The sequence below is a fragment of the Macaca mulatta genome, chromosome 8 (genome assembly GCF_049350105.2).
Source record: "Macaca mulatta isolate MMU2019108-1 chromosome 8, T2T-MMU8v2.0, whole genome shotgun sequence".
NCBI classification, from domain to species: Eukaryota; Metazoa; Chordata; class Mammalia; order Primates; family Cercopithecidae; genus Macaca; species Macaca mulatta.
This window is the reverse complement of record NC_133413.1, coordinates 155,314,328-155,332,947: the sequence shown is the minus strand read 5'-3', so window position 1 is coordinate 155,332,947 and position 18,620 is coordinate 155,314,328. Positions and strand designations below refer to the sequence as shown.

The window sequence follows — 18,620 nt, the reverse complement described above, 5'->3', positions numbered from 1 at the left end:
AGAGTCCATCATCCTGGAAGATGTGGTGCTGAAACCTGCCATTCCACACCTTACCATAAATGGCCAAGTTTAAAGCCCTCCTATCGAAACCTGCCCGCCAGCACTTCTGTGTGCCAACCTGTCCTCCCTAACCCATCAAGTTTGACCTAAGCCCAGTGTGGAACACACATTTGAGCCCTGCCTCCGGTCTCCTTGGCCGTCGACCTTGAAATAATAAAGCCTTCCCTTTTCTCAAACACCGGTGCCATAGTATTGGCTTCTAGTGCGCCAGGCAACGGGCCCGTTGCTCGAAACGCGCGTGGTGGATGGAAGCTCCGTGAAGTGCGAACCCCTGCCCGCAAGGGCTGCCGTTACGAAGTTCGCTGAAGCGCAGCACAGACTTGGCGTTTGCCTAGTGCGTGGCAATTACGGAATTACCGCCACATCCTCCCGGCCTCCGCTTCCAACAGCGCGGGCCGGGCACTCGCTTCGAGCCCACCCCACAACCTTAAGCCTTCCCTGCCGCCCCCCAGCAGCCTCCAGCCCCGCCCTGTGGAGAAGCCTCTTGAGAGTCTGCGCCTGGCCACGCGCCCGATGCACGACGCGGACCTGGCCTTCGGGAGTGAGGCCAGCGGAAAGTGGACTCGGCGCCGGCCTTCCCCTCCCCTGGCACCGCTCCAAACCAGCCCCACCCGCCCTGCCGCGGCTGTCAGGTCCTGGGCTGTGCCGAAGCCTCCACGCGGGTGTGGCCCGCCCCTCTCCCCCAGGTGCGCGGTGTAAACACACCAAAAAGCAAACACCAGGGCCGAGTGGGCGACGGAGGCGGTCGCTGTTCAGTGTCGCCCCCTGCCGGGACCACGCCGCGACGAGCACAGCGAAGAGAGGCTGCGCCTCCGACCTCGCAGCGCTCAGCCTCCTAAGTGGGTGGAATAACCTCACGCAAGTCATCAAACAACCGGACTTCAGTGTTGCAACGAAGGAAGAGAAAGGGCCCCTGAGGAGGCGACATTCGCACTGCAGCGGCGCAGGGACCAGCCAGGCGGCTGAGGGCAAGGTCGTTCCCAGCAGCGGGGACCGCAAGGGCAAAGGCTTGGAGGGGGGAACGAGCTCGACTTCCAGGACGGCCGAAGCCAGCGCAGATCGAGCAGGGGCTGCGGGGCAGGCAGGGGTGTCCGCCACAGGGCGACGGCGGCAGGAACTCGGGAACCGGGACTGCGAGCGGGTAAGGCTCGAAGGTGGGCTGTAGCCTACGCGCCCGGAAGTGCGGCCGGGGTGCCGGCCGGGCCCACTGCCCAGAGCAGTTCGGCCCCTCTAGGGATCGCGGAGGCCTGACTCTCGGTGGCGCCTGAGAGCTCCCTGCAGTCGGTCACCGAGGGAGGCTTCGGGCGGGGAGGCGGGTCAAGTGACGTAAACATGCGTTGCCCTCCAGGATTGGCGAACTCGGCTGTGGGGGCGGGAACTGAGGGGCAGGAGCCCCCAGGGATTGGCGGCTGCGCAGACGGGGCGGGGCAGCCCTTTGTCTGAGGGTGCTGCGGGATGCCGCTTCTTCGCGCGTGAGGCTGCGGCGTGGACGGTGAGTGGGGGCCGCGTGTCGGCGGCGGCCAGGACCCTCTCCCATCATGGACACCCGAGCCGGCGCGTCCTCCACACGAATCGTGGACTCTTCCCCGCGAGCACGCACTGCCCCTTCCGTTTACGCTGGTCTCCTCCCCTCATGGACGCGCGGCGGCCTCCTCCCCAGGGCCAAGGCCGCGCCCTCTCCCCCGTTCGGGGTTCCCACCCTTCCCCTCGCCCGGCCTTGGACCCCCTCGGGCCCTCCCGCGCCCCGGCCCGCCTCGGACGTCCTCGGTCCCTTCCGCGCCCCTCCCCCCGTGGGCCCCCTCGGAGCCCCGGCGTCCCTCCCACCTTGGATCTCCTCAGATCTCCGGCGTTGCTCCCCCTCGGGCCCTCCCGCGCGCTTTCTACCGGCGCCGTGCCTCGGGCCAGGTTGGCCGGAGTCCTAGGGGCGCAGTCCGGACCCCCGGGCCGCTCTCCTTGCCGCGCTCCTGGGAGTCTCGTGTCCCCTGGGATGGGCCCGGAAAGGGGTGGGGAGCTTCCCCAACATATAAAAATGGAGGTTTTTTCTGTTTTATGCACAACCTGAGGAGCCCCATGAAGACCCCGGCGGCGCACCGGGAGCGCCACTTTATTTAGCTGTAAAAAGTCTTCCCGCGTCAAGACGAAAACGAGCTGCTTTCGTCTCAGCAGTTGGTCGAGTGTGCTACTTGCCGGGTGTCTTATCCTCTCCCGGTTTTGCTATCGATGCTGTCTTTTCTGTTACTTTGTCAGAGCCCTGTTTTAATGAATGAGCCCAACGCTTTGCAACACAGCAAATATTTTCCTTGTTGTTTATTGGCTTAATTTTAAAATTGAAAATAATATGCAATACTTGTAATGCAGGCATGTCAGAGAAATATAAATCACCCCCCAACACTCTGCCAGTGCATGAAGAGGCAGGAACTGTGAACAGTTTCGGATGCCGTTGGCGCTCTAGGCACGCGCGCACACCCTTTTTTCTGTCATCAAAGGGAAGCTGCTGTCGTTTGGACTAACACCGGGGCGGCAGGGGGCGCTCCGCTCGTCCTCCGCCGGGTCGGTGCGCGTGGATTTTTCAGTTCGTAACTGTCTTCTGGACGTAGGTTTCCCTGCCCGGTGGACTCTACCAAGTGGGTAACGGTGAGAGGTTGCCATTGACATTCCCGCCCCGTCCGGGGCTGTGGTCCTGTGCCCTTGACAGGTCACTGCATTCCTGCCAGGTCGACGTTTTTCGTTTATTGGTGAGGTTGAAATCCCTTCATTTGTGTTTTAGCCGTTTGTATTACTTTGTGATTTACCAGCTCATATTTTTTTCCATGTGTGTTGAAAAGATACTTCTCAATTTGTCTTTTGACTCTGATTATGGTGTTTGGTTCTGGTTTGGGCTTTTTCAAAATAGAAAATTTAAAATTTTTAAGAGTCAAATATTTTGCCTTAAGGCATTTGGGGCTTTGTGCTGTGTTTTAAATGGCTTTCCCCACTCCAAGATTATTTTTAAAATAAACTCTTGTTTTTCTGTGGTACTTGTAAAATGTTGGATACGTCTGGAATTTATATTTTCTTGTGGGGTGAGCGTGGACTCCAGCTTCGTTTTTTCCTCTCAATCACAGGCATTTCTAATACCATTGATCTTTCCATTGATTTGAAAAACCACTTTTGTCATATACTAAATTGTTGCATGCCTTTAGGTCCATTTTTGGAGTTTGGTAGCTTTGATGAGCATACGATTTTGATTTATAAGCTGTGGATCTCTGGATCTCTGCTTTCTGCTTTTGGTATTTTGCTTAGAATGGCCCTTCCCACATAAAATAATAAAAATATACCTGTATTTTAAAGTTCTTTTTTATTGAATATAATAATTATACATATTTATGGGGTACATGTGATATTTTGATACAAGGATAGCATACAATGTATAATGATCAAATCAGGGTAATTAGGATATGTCACCTCAAACATCATTTTTTGTGTTAGAAGCATTTCACATCTCTTCTTCTGGTTGTTTTGAAATATACAATAAATTATTAACTATAGTCACCTTACCGTGGTATCAAACACTGGAACTTATTCATTATATCTGACTGTATGTTTGTAGTCATTAACACCTATGTTCGGCCGGGCGCGGTGGCTCAAGCCTGTAATCCCAGCACTTTGGGAGGCCGAGGCGGGTGGATCACGAGGTCAGGAGATCGAGACTATCCTGGCTAACATGGTGAAACCCCGTCTCTACTAAAAATACAAAAAACTAGCCGGGCGTGGTGGCGGGCGCCTGTAGTCTCAGCTACTTGGGAGGCTGAGGTGGGAGAATGGCGTGAACCCGGGAGGCGGAGCTTGCAGTGAGACGAGATCACGCCACTGCACTCCAGCCTGGGAGACACAGCGAGACTCCGTCTCAAAAAAAACCAAAAAACAAAAAAACAAAAAAACACCTATGTTCACCTCCCCCCAACTCCACCCTTCCCATCCTCTGGTAACCGTCATTCTACCCTCTACCTCCATGAGACCAACTTTTTAAACTCACACATACAAATGAAAACATGCAATATTTGTCTTTCTGTACCTGGCATATTTCAATTAACATAATGACCTCCAGTTCCATCCCTGTTGCTGCAAATGACATAATTTGATTATTTTTATAGCTGAATCATATTCCATTGTGTACATATACCACATTTTCTGTATCCATTTATTTGATGTACATTTTGGTTGATTCCATATCTTAGCTATTGTGAATAATGCCGCAGTCAACATGTATGTTCAGATATCTTTTTGATATACTAACTTCCTTTCTTTTGGGTATATACCAAGCAGTGGAATTGCTGGGTCACATAGTGGATCTATTTTTAGTTTTTCTCATATGCCTGTTGGCCATACATATTATCTTTTTTTGATAAATTATTCAGATCATTTACCTGTTTTTAAATCAGATTAGTTGTTGCTTTCTATTGAATTGTTTGACTCCCTTCTGCGTTCTGGTTATTAATCCCTTATTGGATGGACAGTTTGTAAATATTTTCTCCCATTCTGTATGTTGTCTCTTCACTCTGCTGATTGTTTCCTTTCCTGTACAGAAGCTTTTTAATTGATGTAATTCCATTTGTCTAGTTTGCTTTTGTTTCTGTGCTTTTGAGGTGTTACCCAAAAAATGTTTTCCCAGATCAGTGTCCTCAAGTGTTTCCTTGATGTTTTACAGCTTTCTTTATAGGGATCCTGTGCATTTCTAAAGTTTAATCTTGTTTCTTGTTGCTATTTGTTGAATAGATTTTTTTCCCTTCATATTTTCTGACTAGGTGTTACTGGTATATAAGCTATCAGTTTGGTTGTTTGGTTTTTGTTTTGTTTGTTTATTTGCTTTTCATCTTTTGAGATGGAGTCTTGCTCTGTTGCTCAGGCTGGGGTGCAATGGTGGGATCTCGGCTCACTGCAAATTCCACCTCCCGGGTTCAAGCAATTCTCATGCCTCAGCCTCGGGAGGAGCTGGAATTACAGGCACGTGCCACCACATCCGGCTGATTTTTGTATTTTTAGCAGAGACGGGGTTTTATCATGTCACCCAGGCTGGTCTTGAACTCCTGACCTCAGGTGATCCACCCACCCTGGCCTCCCAAAGTGCTGGCATTACAGGCATGAGCCACTGTGCTCAGCCAGAAAGCTATCAATTTGGATACGTATTTCTGATCATTAATTCGGAAAGGTTGCAGGTTAGGGTTAGTTTAGATTAGGTCAAGTTTAGCAGTGTTTTGCCTTGTGCTCACAGGTGACTCAGAAGCTGCCTCTCTTGAAAGTGCTTTCACCCTGGGGGTAGGGGCTCCTTGGTGATGAAGAGGGAGCAGTGCTTGTTAGCAGGAAGTCCAGGGAGTGAGGATGATGAGAAGCAAGAGAAGGCAGTAGCTCTGGAAGAGATCCTGGCAGCTCACCCCAGACCAAAAGACTCCAAATCTGCCTGTCCCAGTGTATCACCATGTTCAGGGTCCTCTGCAATGACAGGCATACTGCTTTGTCACATCAAGACAGTCAGGAATTCCAAAAAGAGTGATAGGAGTGTCTCACTGCGATGTGGCTTTCGATCACCTAAAGAAAACTGGAAAGCCAGTTGCTGTTAACCACATTGATCTATTGTTTTTGTTTTGGATTATTCCTTAGGGAAATTTTCAAGATTGAAATTCCTGAGTTTGAAAAATGAACTCTTCATGCTGCCACCTTTGTGACCAGTGGGTGGGTGGGATCGTTGCTCAGCCAGTGCCCTGAGTGGGTGTTCTTTATATTGCCCATTTGTTAGCTGTTGGCATGGCCTCAAGAGGGGGGTCCTCAAACTCCACTTCCAGTATTCGATGGTGGTGATTTCCAGCCTGTCCCAGCCCCTGGCCTTGGAGCCTGGCATCTATAGAGGACTCGTCATGAGCCTGTCTTTTAATTTTTAAAAACGGTCCACATCACGCTGTCTCCCTGCCTGAACTGTGTTCTCATGGAACAAAACTTGGAGTTGGACCTCAGAATCCTGTGAAGTGTGGATGGAGTGTGTTGTTAAAAGCCCGTTTCTGTCACCCCAGATAGCTCTTAGTGTTTTTCTGCTTGAGTATGCAAGGTTTAGGTTGAGGCCCATGGTGTTTGCCTGGCCTGGTTTCCTGTTACAGGCTTGTTCCAGGAAACTGAAACCTTTTATCTGCCATAGTATAAGGAAAAAATTTAAACTAGTTAATACCACTTTTAAAATGTATTTTGTATATATTTTTAAATATTTAGTTAGTTAGTTAGTTATTGAGACAGGGATTCATTCTGTTGCCCAGGGTGGAGTGCAGTGGTGCAGTCACAGCTTACTGCAGTCTTGACCTCCTGGGCTCAAGCAGTCTTCCCATCTCAGCCTCCAGGGTACCTGGGTCTACAGACTAGCTAATTTTTAAAATTTTTTTGTAGAGACGGGGGTCTCACTATATTGTCCAAGGTGGTCTTGAACTCCTGAACTCAGGCAGTTCTCCCACTTTGGCCTCCCAAAGTACTGGGATTATAGGTGTAAGTCGCCATGCCCAGCCATTTTTGTTCATTTATTACCAGAATACAATCAGACTGTGATTTTTTTTTTTTTTTTTTTTTTTTTTTTGAGACAGAGTCTTGCTGTGTCACGCCAGCTGGAGTGCTGTGGCACAATCTCGGCTGACCGCAACCTCTGCCTCCCAAGTTCAAGCAGTTCTCCTGCCTCAGCCTCCCGAGTAGCTGGGGTTACAGGCGCCTGCCACCATGCCTGGCTAATTTTTTGTAGTTTTAGTAGAGACGGGGTTTCACTATGTTGGCCAGGCTGGTCTCGAACTCCTGTGGCCTCCCAAAGTGCTGGGATTACAGGTATTAGCCACCGCACCCGGCCGATTTTTTTTTTTTTTACTTAGCAATATGTGAAGGTCATCTTTCAATAGAAACCTGATACTGCATTTCGTGTTTATGCTTTTCTGAGACTCACCCCAGGTGGCAGTCTTTCCCTTTCACTTCTCCTTGCCGCACACTTGTTGACAGCCTGGTATTGTCCGTTGGAGTTTTTCCTCTGTGTGTTAATTTAATCAAATAGATAATAACACCTTATCCAGCAGCATCCTCCTCTGAGCCAAGCCTGTTCTTAGTGCTCTCCTCTTACCAACCACATGATCTCCAGGCCTTCAGAGGAGTGTGTCATCTCCTGAATTTTTATAGGTGGGGCCTCAGTGCAGCTGGCCCAAGTGAGGCAGGTGAACCAGTCCCAGGTCCTTGTGATACACATACCCTTCATGGGCTCAAAGTCATAGTTTACAAAATGAGATTGTGCCCTGCATGATGACCCCATACTGCATTTTCACTCACCCATCTGGCAACCTGACACAGCATACATCTTCCTCTTTAGCAGGTGTGTAACTTGTATGTGGAAGGACCAACATAGCATTTGCCTCAGCAACATCCTTGAATCTGCACCCTCACCCACATCCATTCTTATAAGGTACCCACTATCCAAGAGCCAGTCTGATTTGCCTAAATACTGCTAGGTAGCCTTCTTAAGAGTATGAGAAACTCCACTTTCCCACGCCTGCCAGTGGCAAGTGTTGACTCCGTACTTGCTATTACAAATGGCATAAAGTGTGAGCTCATTGCTCTTCATTCATTTATTCAACAAACAGGCTGGGTGTGGTGGCTCAGGCCTGTAATCTTGACACTTTCAGAGGCCAAGGAGGGAGGATCCCTTGAGCCCAGGAGTTCAAGACCAGTCTGGGCAACATAACAAGATCTCGTCTCTACCAAAAAAAAATTAAATTATCCAGGCCTGGTGCTGTGACCTGTAATCCTGGCTACTTGGGAGGCTGAAGTGGGAGGATGACCTGAGCCCAGGAGTTGGAGGCTGCATTGAGCTGTGATTGAGCCACTGTACTCCAGCCTGGACTACAAAGTGAGACCCTGTCTCTAAGAAATTAATTAAAAGTTTTAAAAAGTACATTGCCTGGCAATTTTTAATCATTACCCTAGAAGTAATTAAAAAAAAAAAAAAAAAAAAGGCGACCACTGATTACTCTGTTGGGCCTGCTTCTTGGTCTGCTGGTGCAGGAGAAAGGGATAGGGTGAGAGCTGGGTGGGGCCAGGGCTGCTGCAGTGGGTGGGGCAGAGGTCTCTAAGAGATGGATGGGGAGCACAGGCCAAGGGATAAAGGGCTGCAGGGCTCTGAGGAAAATCACAAAGTTTGGGGCAGGCCCAGAGGAGCCAGTGGGATCCTGGGAGGACCTTGGAGCAGAGGACCGTCACTGTGTTCTCACAGGAAGGTAGATGGAGGAGCTTGGCTGGCAGACTGTGCTGAGAGCTGCTGAACATCTAGGGGTGGTTGTCGTGGGGCAGGGAGGGCGAGATGGGCAACATGGTCAGGTTCTGGATGTGCTTGGAAGGTGAATTAGAAATGTGAGAGTGAAGAAGGAAGGAGGCTTCTGTACAGGTTCACAGACCAAGCTGGGCGCAGAAATGGTGGTAGAGGAGGTGCTCGGTTTGGAATATTAAGTGTCTGAGATGCTATGAGACACCCATATTGAAATGTTGAGTCAGAGGGACGGGGGTCACCAGCTCAAGTGTACCAAAAGAGCTACTGGGCTCAACTGACTTTTCAGACTCACAGGACAACCATGCCTAGCAACAGATTCATGGAAAAGCTAGCCAGCATCATTCAGCAGCCATCCAGGGAGTACTCAGGTGCATAAACACAAGATGCAGGTAGGAGGAGGAGTTAGCCTAGTCAAAAGCCTCGTGGTCATACAAGCCACACCTCCTGTGTCGGGAGAACTGACTGCAAGACCTGCTCAGGAAGCCCTGAATGTACTTCCTGTGGTTGTTCATCATTGAGTCCCAGCCCAGGTGTGGTTGGGCCGTAGGGAGAATGACCACCCACCTCTGCCAGGTTTCCAGGGGACTAGAGCTGTGCATTCACCAAAGGTCAAATTCGCATGCAGGGCCAGGCACAGTGACTCACGCCTGTAATTCCACCTCTTTGGGAAGCTGAGAGGGACAGATCACTTGAGCTCAGGGGTTCAAGACCAGCCTGTGCAACATGGTGAAACCCCATCCCTACAAAAAGTACAAAAATTAGCCGGGCATGGAGGCAGGTGCCAGCTACTCAGGAGACTAAGGTAGGAGGATCGCTTGAGCCTGGGAAACGGAGGTTGCACTGAGTCGAGATCATACTACTGTACCCCAGCCTGGGCAACAGAGCGAGATTCTGTTTCAAAATAAAGAAATGGCAGATCTGTGCGCTGGTGGGTGACCCATGGAAAGGGTCAGGGTGTGGTAGGAGAGAAGGCACTTCTGCCCTTGATGATAGGCAGATGTCAGACAGGGGGACCAGGAGCACATGAGGCCACTGTTAATGATCACACTTGGTCTTCGTCTTAATCCAAAATTGGTTACTGTTAGGCTGGGCGCAGTGACTCATGCCTGTAATCCCAGCACTTTGGGAGGCCGAGGCAGGTGGATCACCTGAGGTCAGGAGTTTGAGACCAGCCTGACCAAGATGGTGAAACCCCGTCTCTACTAAAAATACAAAAAAAAATTGGCCGGGCGCAGTGGCTCAAGCTTGTAATCCCAGCACTTTGGGAGGCCGAGGCGGGCGGATCACGAGGTCAGGAGATCGAGACCATCCTGGCTAACACGGTGAAACCCCATCTCTACTAAAAAATACAAAAAACTAGCCAGGCGAGGTAGCGGGCGCCTGTAGTCCCAGCTACTCGGGAGGCTGAGGCAGGAGAATGGTGTAAACCCAGGAGGCGGAGCTTGCAGTGAGCTGAGATCTGGCCACTGCACTCCAGCCTGGGCAACAGAGTGAGACTCCGTCTCAAAAAAAAAAAAAAAAAAAAATTAGCTGGGCATGGTGGTGGGTGCTTGTAATCCCAGGTACTCGGGAAGCTGAGGCAAGAGAATTGCTTGAACCTGGGAGGCAGAGGTTGCAGTGAGCCATGATCGCGCCGTTGTACCCCAGCCTGGGCGACAGAGCAAGACTTCATCTCAAAAAAAAAAAAAAAAAAAAATGGTGACTGGACACGGAGGCTCACGCCTGTAATCCCAGCACTTTGGGAGGCCGAGGCGGGTGGATCACCTGAGGTCAGGAGTTCGAGACCAGCCTGACCAACATGGGGAAACCGTCTCTACTAAAAATACAAAAAATAGCTGGGCATGGTGGCGGGTGCCTGTAGTCCCAGCTACTCAGGAGGCTGAGGCAGGAGAATGGCGTGAACCCAGGAGGCGGAGCTGGCAGTGAGCCAAGATCGTACCACTGCACTCCAGCCTGGGCAACAGAGTGAGACTCTATCTCAAAAAAAAAAAAAAATACAAAAACAATTAGCCAGGCATGGTGGCACATGCCTGTAATCCCAGCTACTGGAGAGGCTGAGACAGGAGAATCACTTGAACCCAGGAGGTGGAGGTTGCGGTGAGCCAAGTTCTCGCCCTGCACTCCAGCCTGGGCAACAAGAGTGAAACTCTGTCTCAAAACAAACAAAAAAAATTCGTTATTAATGTATTCCATCTGGGTACACACAAGTTACTAAAGGAACCACTGATTTCCTGCTGAACTAAAATGTACCATTTTTGTTATCTTCCAACTTCCCACATACCTATCTGGCCTCATCTGTTCCTCTGTCGACAACCTGCTGGTTTAATTACAGTGCCTTCCTACCCACCCTTGGCTCTGATTCCTGGCAAGGCAGGCCCTACCCCCTGTTCTTTCCAGTTTCATTCTTGGCTATTCTCTAGCATCCATTCTTATGAATTCTCAAGTAGTTTTAGTCATTCCTTTAAAAGACTTCCGTTGGAATTCTAATTAGAATTGCATTGCACTTACACAGAAATGTGCACACACACACACATTTGGAGGGAGTGGGCATTTTTGGAGAACAGCAGCACAGGGGAGGGTTGAGAGTCAGCCTCTCTCCATCCATATTTCCCTGTCCTGTTCTTCAGAGGCAGGCAGTTAGTTTATTGTATCTTCCTGAAAGTTGTCTATGCAAATATATACATATATCTGATGTGTGTTTGGTGTTTTGTTTTGAGACAGGGTCTCACTCTGTTGCCCGGGCTGGAGTGCAGTGGCACGATCTCAGCTCACTGCAACCTCCGCCTCCTGGGTTCAGGTGATTCTCCTGCCTTAGCCTCCTGAGTAGCTGGGATTACAGGCACACACCACCACACCCAGCTAATTTTTTTTTTTTTTTTTGAGATGGAGTTTTGCTCTTGTTGCCCAGGCTGAAGTGCAATGGCGTGATCTTGGCTCATCGCAACCTCCACCTCCCAGGTTCAAGCAGTTCTCCTGCCTCAGCGTCCCGAGTAGCTGGGACTACAGGCATGCACCGTGATCACGCCCAGCTAATTTTGTGTTTTTAGTAGAGACGGGGTTTCCCCATGTTGGTCATGGCTGGTCTTGAACTCCCAACCTCAGTTGATCCGTCTGCCTCGGCCTCCCAATGTGCTGGGATTACAGGTGTGAGCCACTGCTCCCGGCCTGATTTTTGTATTTTTAGTAGAGACGGGGTTTCACCATGTTGGCCAGGCTGGTCTCAAACTCCTGACCTCAGGTGATCTACCCGCCTCGCCCTCCCAAAGTGCTGAGATTACAGGTATGAGCCACCACGCCCGCCTATATCTGATGTTTTGTAGACAATGGGATTATGATATCCCTTGACTTCTGCCCCCAGGCCCTTTCTTCCGGGCAGCCCTGACACCGATTTTGTCACTCTTAAAGCACTGTGTTGTGGTGCCCATCTGAGCCAAGCATGTGAGGGGGTTGGTTGCTTTCTTATACCACGTTTTTCTGGAGTGATCTCCCACCTTTGGTCACCTGCTTGGTTTCTGTGTCCCTGTCACAGACTTCGATGCTCCAAAGGACTGTGACCCCTGTCCTGTACAGGACCAAATGTGTCAGGAAAGCTCTTGCCCCCGCTCCCCCTTTTTCCCGGCCGTGTGGGTGTGTGTCAGATACCCTTGCTTACCTTGTGTTACGTTCCAGCACCGGCCCTACTACCCCAAGCATCCCTTTCTCACTTGATGACAAGTTTTCCTTCAGCTGCTCAGACCAGATCCCTGGGCCACTGTTGACTCAGTTTGTCCAGAGCTGACCACTTCTCATGCCTCCCCTTTGAATACCTGGTTGAACCTGGTGCCACACTGGAGCACCAGGGCTGCCTAAGGGTGGGGTGAGGGGAGTCTTATTGTCACCCTGGTGGCCAAGGCTTTCTTAATTGGGAGGGTGTTTGGGGAAACAGCTTGGCCTGATGCCTGTATCCCCCACATGACCTGGGGACAGTCTGGTACTTGTGTGAGTGCCTCAGGTATAGAACACACAGGGCCTTGGTGAGCTGGTGTATGGCAGGACCATGGGCCAGGACCAGGGTGCAGCAAGTGCCTTGCACCTGGTGTTCAAAGAGCCCAGTACTGGCTGGGCAGACCCAGGAACTGTGTGTTCAGAGCCTGGACAGGCTCCTGAACCATAGGGTCAGAGTTCACGGGGGAGGCAAGGCAGACCAAGGCTGCAAAAGTAGCAGCTCCTTGCACCTGACCTCAGTGTGCCCCTTACTGACTCTGAGGCCCAGGGATCCCCTGAGGGCCCCCTAGGAAGTTAGGGTCTCAAGGCCATGCCCCTCATTTGCCCCCTCCTCTTCCTCAGCCCCACAGGCTCCTTCAATTTCTGTGATCCTCAGAGGCCCCAGGAGACCAGGTGATGGCAGCAGCCAGGCTCCTGCCAGTGCCGGCAGGACCCCAGGTAAACTGTCCCCAATGTTTATGCGGTGCCCCCAGCCAGAGCCCTGTGGTTCCTTCTGTGCCCCATAGAGCTCCTGAGAACAGCCAGAGCATCACTGCATCCCCTGAACTCTGTGGCCCCTTCCCATTACCCACCTCAGCTCACAGAGCCCCCTGCCCCCCATTGCCAACTGCTCATGTCACATGCACCCACTCCCCATCACAGAGGTCAGGATTTGGTCTTACTTACAGCAGCCCCTGTCATTCTAGGCCAAATTGACTTTCGAGGATGTGGCTGTGCTCCTCTCCCAGGATGAATGGGACCGCCTGTGTCCTGCTCAGAGGGGCCTCTACAGAAATGTGATGATGGAAACCTATGGAAATGTAGTCTCATTGGGTAAGCCCCCTTAGCAGGCCTTGTCTGTGTATCTGTGTATTAGACTGGGGTGGGGGCTTCTCAGGGTACGGGGCCTGGGGCAGGCTGGTCCTGGAGGTTTGCTCTCATCACCTCTCTGGGTGCTCAGCTCCAGCAGGTCAGTCCTGTCCATTTTCATGTCCCCACAAGTGGCTTGGGCAGGGGGAGGGGGCTCTGTAAATATTGTATAAACAAAGACTTCCCTCCCCACGAGCAGGACTTCCAGGATCCAAGCCTGACATAATCTCCCAGCTGGAACGAGGGGAAGATCCCTGGGTCCTGGACAGGAAGGGGGCTAAGAAGAGCCAGGGCCTGTGGAGTGACTACTCAGGTGAGTGAGGAGAGCTGGCCCCTCCCTCACGAGGGCTAAACAGGTCCTGAGCAAAGCTGTGGACCTAGTTCATACTGAGCCGCTGACTGGAGTGGCTTCCACCTGGGGTGAAACCTTATCTGGCCTTGTCTGGCAAAGGAGTCTGGACTGGGGGTTGCTGAATCAGGTGGCAGTCAGTGGTGGGAAGTGAGCATAGCAGTGAATTTCAACAAGCTGATGTGCAGAGCCATGTAGAGGAAGTTAGGGCGTGGCTGCAGTGATTCTGTCCCTGGACTGATTAGCCAGATTTGGTCCTAATAGGACATTCAGGTTTTGAGAGTTACCTGATGATTTAGAAAAGAACAAAGCATCCTAAATATGGAAAGAAAGTGTCTCAACCTGACACTCAAGGTGAAGTGCTGAAAACACACAGCTTCATCTCAAGAACAAGACAAAGGAGCCCGCCATCCCCATGTCTATATAACACTGTACTGGGCATCCCATGTATGAAATAAGGCAAAACCGGCCAGGCGCGGTGGCTCACGCCTGTAATCCCAGCACTTTGGGAGGCCGAGGCGAGTGGATCACAAGGTCAGGAGATTGAGACCATCCTGGCTAACACGGTGAAACCCTGTCTCTACTAAAAATAGAAAAAAATTAGCTGGGCGTGGTGGCGGGCACCTGTAGTCCCAGCTACTTGGGAGGCTGAGGCAGGAGAATGACGTGAACCCGGGAGGCAGAGGTTGCAGTGAGCTGAGATCACGCTACTGCACTCCCGCCTGGGTGACAGAGTGAGACTCTGTTTCAAAAAAGAAATAAAAATAAAAAATAAGGCAAAACCAAAGCTATAAGAATTGGAAAGAAAAAAGCATTTTTTGCAGTTTATGTGATTGTCAACCTAAAAAATGATTGATTAAAATTTCACAAGGGAAATTACCAGTTTTGCTGGATACAATTTTTTTTTTTTTTTTGTGACAGTCTTGCTCAGTCACCCAGGCTGGAGTGCAGTGGCACGAGTCTCGGCTTACTGCAACCTCCGCTGCCCAGGTTCAAGCAATTCTGTTTTTTTTTTTTTTTTGAGACAGAGTCTCACTCTGTCACCAAGGCTGGAGTGCATTGGCGCCATGTTGGCTCACTGCAAGCTCCACCTCCCGGGTTCACACCATTCTCCTGCCTCAGCCTCCTGAGTAGGTGCCCGCCACCACACCCAGCTTTTTTTCTTTTTTTTTTTTTTTTTTTTTTTTTTGGAGACGGAGTCTTGCTCTGTCGCCCAGGCTGGAGTGCAGTGGCACGATCTCTGCTCACTGCACGCTCCGCCACCTCCCGGGTTTATGCCATTCTCCTGCCTCAGCTTCCCAAGAAGCTGGGACTACAGGCGCCTGCCACCACGCCCAGCTAATTTTTTGTGTGTGTGTATTTTTAGTAGAGACGAGGTTTCACCGTGTTTGCCAGGATGGTCTCAATCTCCTGACCTCGTGATCCGCCCGCCTCAGCCTCCCAAAGTGCTGGGATTACAGGCGTGAGCCACCGCACCCGGCCAATTTTTTGTATTTTTAGTAGAGACGAGGTTTGAGGTTTCACCGTGTTAGCTAGGATGGTCTTGATCTCCTGACCTCGTGATCCACCCATCTCGGCCTCCCAAAGTGCTAGGATTACAGGTGTGAGCCAACGTGCCTGGTCAGTTCAAGCAATTCTTTTGCCTCAGCTTCTTGAATAGCTGGTATTACAGGTCCACGCCACCATGCCCAGCTAATTTTTATAGTTTTAGTAGAGACAGGATTTCACCATGTTGGCCAGGCTAGTCTCGAACTCCTGACCTCAGGTGATCCACCTGCCTCAGCCTCCCAAAGTGCTGGTATTACAGGCATGAGCCACTGCACCTGGCCAAAAATATTTTATTTATATTTGTCAGCAACCAGCAAAGGTGTAATATTTTAAAAGATAACATTTATAATAGCATCAGGAATATAAAGTATCCAAGAATTAATCTAACAAAAGGTGTACAAGACCTTTAGATGGAAAAAATTATAAAAGGAAAGATGGTGCATAGATCCAACCCTAAAGTTCGTGTTTGTGGTTGCTTAAGGCAAAGAACCTCTGACTTCAGTAAGGTGATGTCTGAGTCTTAGGAAAACCTCCATCAGCCTGTCCTGCCATAGTGTGCCCCACACAGGGTGAGCAGGGACAGTTTGGGCAACACCTCCACTGGCTGATCAGCTTCGGCGTTTCAGATGTGGTGGTTTTCCCCTTGAAAGCTCCTCCTTATTTCTGAAGTAGCTTTATGTGGATAGGGCAGCAGGTGTTACAGTCTACCTCTTCCTGGCCTGCAAAATCAGATATCCTCAGAGGAACAAGGTACATGCCAGCCCTAGAGGAATTTAATTTTCCAAGTGACTGTGAACAAGAAGACACATCATCATGTCTTGGAAATCTTGCATAGAACTTCTGCTTGCTGACTGCACCTGTAGGAGGCAAGAAAACACAGGAGGGCGTTTTGCCGCCGCTGCCAAACCAGTCCTGGGCGCTCTTGTGTCCAGCTATGTACTCACCTGATGGAGAGCTTAAACTCCCTTTGAGTGCCCTTTGAATTTGATACCACAGAGACTGAAATTCTCTGGGAGCATGGCTGGTTGGAGATGAGAAGTTTTTTCACAGAAGCACCTGGTCACCTCACCTCTGGCACAGGCCACAGAGGACAGTGGGACTGAGTGAGTTTTAGATTACTGATGTGCATAGAAGCAGAAGCCACCTGCCACAACCTGGATTACTGCCGCTGGCATCAGAGCAGGTGAGGAGGAGAATATGCCTTTGTCTTGTCCTGGCAGTTCCTCAGGATGGATAAGTGTGTGCACCTGCCCAGCCCTGCCTCTGCTGTTTATAACTCAGTAAATTACACGTTGTAATAGCAATGAAAGGATTTTCCACTCTTTTTTGTTTTTGTTTTTGTTTTTTGAGAGATGGAGTCTTGCTCTGTCCCCCAGGCTGGAGTGCAGTGGTGCGATCTCAGCTCACTGCAACCTCTTTGCCTCCAGGGTTTTCTCCCGCCTCAGCTTCCCTAGTAGCTGGGACTACAGGCATGCACCACCACGTCCCACATCCAGCTAATTTTTGTATTTTTTAGTAGAGATGGGATTTCACTATATGTTGGCCAGGCTGGTCTCGAACTTCTGACCTCAAGTGATCCACTCGCCTCGGCCTCCCAGAGTGCTGGGATTACAGATGTGAGCCACCGTGCCCGGCCAGGATTTTCCACTCTTGAAGGGAGTATTTTGTTGTCACTTCAACTTGCTGTTTTTTTTCCAGACAACCTCAAATGTGACCACACTACAGCCTGTACACAAGACAGTTTATCTTGTCCATGGGGTAAGTGTATACCTGATCTTTTTAATTCAGTACAGTCTCTGAAGGTGTTAATGCTCATGTTCTACAAGAATGTAGAGGCTACTCAGGGTGCTATGAAGCGTGTTAAACAACTCACACAATTGCTACAAAACACCAGGGAGGGGCTTTTTGTGTTTTTTAATATTTAAAACATTTTTCCTTTTCTTGTAAGCCATAGTAGGCCTAGAGAGATTACTGGGTTTTTATAATTAAAAATTTATATCCGTGAAATCACTTTTTTTCCTTTTTTTGTCATGCTTAAAACATACTTCCCTACTTTATACTTAAAACAATAACTGCAACCGTCATTCTAAAAGCAAGTGACTCTTGGCTGAAGTCCAGCTTCTGCATAGTATGGATGCAAGGTGCAGGCAAGTTTGACCTTCACAGCAACTTGAGTCTGTCTCACAGACAGTCATATGATGCTTTCGTGCCATGGACGATTGAGCGAGTAATCTCTTATACAGTTAGTTTAGTGTGTGTGTGTGTGTGTGTGTGTGTGTGTGTGTGTGTGTGCATGGACGATTGAGCGAGTAATCTCTTATACAGTTAGTGTGTGTGTGTGTGTGTGTGTGTTTCAGGCTGGAGTGCATTGTAGAGACAGGGTCTTGCGCAAACTCCTGGGCTCAAGCAATCCTCCTGCTTCAGCCTCCCAACATGCTGGGATTACAGGCATGAGCCACTGTGCCTGGCCTATGTTTCATTATTAAAGACATCTTGCCCATCTTGTCATCAGGTAAGAAGCCACCCATTCAGGAATCTTTTTTTTTCTTTTTTTAGACAGGCTGTCACTCTGTTGCCCAGGCTGGAGTGCAGTGGCATAATCATGACTCACCACAGTTTCAACCTCCTGGGCTCAAGCATTCCTCCCACTTCAGCTTCCCGAGAATAGCTATAACCGCAGGTGTAGACCAACATACCCAGCTAATTTTTGTAGAGACGGGGTTTCACCATGTTGCACAAGCTGGTCTTGAACTTCTGGCCTCAAGTGATCCTCCCGCCTTGCCCTCCCAAAGTGCTGGGATTACAGACATGAGCCACCACACCTGGTGAAACTTCAGACAATAGAAATAATACTTTTCAGTGTAAATGAGTAACTGTTTCTTTAGCCTATAGGCTTTTATTCTGTGAAGATGAGGCTTATACATTAAAGAAAGAAAGAACTAAAACTTCTATCAGTTTAAAAAACAGGTAGCCAGCCTAGGCAAGATACTGAGACCCCACACTACAAAATAAAATTTAAAAATTAGCCAGACATGGTGGTGCATTCCTGTAATCCCAGCCACATGGAGGCTGAGACGGGAGGATGGCTTGAGCCCAGGAGGTGGAGGTTGCAGTGAGCCATGATCACACCACTGCACTCCAGCCTGGGTGACAGAGTGAGACCCTGTCTCAAAAAAATCCACACAGAGTAACTTTCTAAAATGAGATATGTTAAAAATTGTATTAAACTGGGCCGGGGGCGGTGGCTCACGCCTGTAATCCCAGCACTTTGAGAGGCCAAGGCGGATGGATCACCCGAGGTCAGGAGTTCGAAACCAGGCTGGCCAACATGGTGAAACCCCATCTCTACTAAAAATACAAAAAATTATCTGGGCGTAGTGGTGCATGCCTGTAATCCCAGCTCCTCGGGGGGCTGAGGCAGGAGAATCGCTTGAACCTGGGAGGCAGAGGTTGCAGTGAGCTGAGATCACACCATTGCACTCCAGCCTGGGCAATAAGAATGAAACTCCGTCTCAA

The 18,620-nt window shown here is 49.9% G+C and overlaps 1 protein-coding gene and 1 long non-coding RNA gene across 19 annotated transcripts in view; one reads left to right on the top strand and one right to left on the bottom strand.

Moving 5' to 3' along the window:
* Positions 1-261: 261 nt before the first annotated feature.
* The window catches only part of ZNF250 (zinc finger protein 250), a 49,887-nt gene continuing 31,528 nt past the window's right edge, over positions 262-18,620 (top strand). For 4 of the 18 annotated variants that reach the window (XR_013396819.1, XR_013396820.1, XR_013396821.1 and 1 more), the window contains exons 1-5: positions 1,498-1,552; positions 12,701-12,796; positions 13,045-13,171; positions 13,407-13,520; positions 16,803-16,862. Coding sequence is in view for 12 of the 18 variants with exons in the window: in XM_015146215.3 (XP_015001701.1) it covers positions 12,755-12,796; positions 13,045-13,171; positions 13,407-13,520; positions 16,803-16,862 (343 nt within the window). In the remaining 6 variants the exon portion in view is untranslated. 18 annotated transcript variants of the gene reach the window in all.
* Positions 15,379-18,620, bottom strand: part of LOC144330928 (uncharacterized) — a 35,324-nt gene continuing 32,082 nt past the window's right edge. The window contains exon 4 of the long non-coding RNA XR_013397633.1: positions 15,379-15,961. This is a non-coding gene — a long non-coding RNA (uncharacterized LOC144330928). The remainder of the gene's footprint in view (positions 15,962-18,620) is intronic.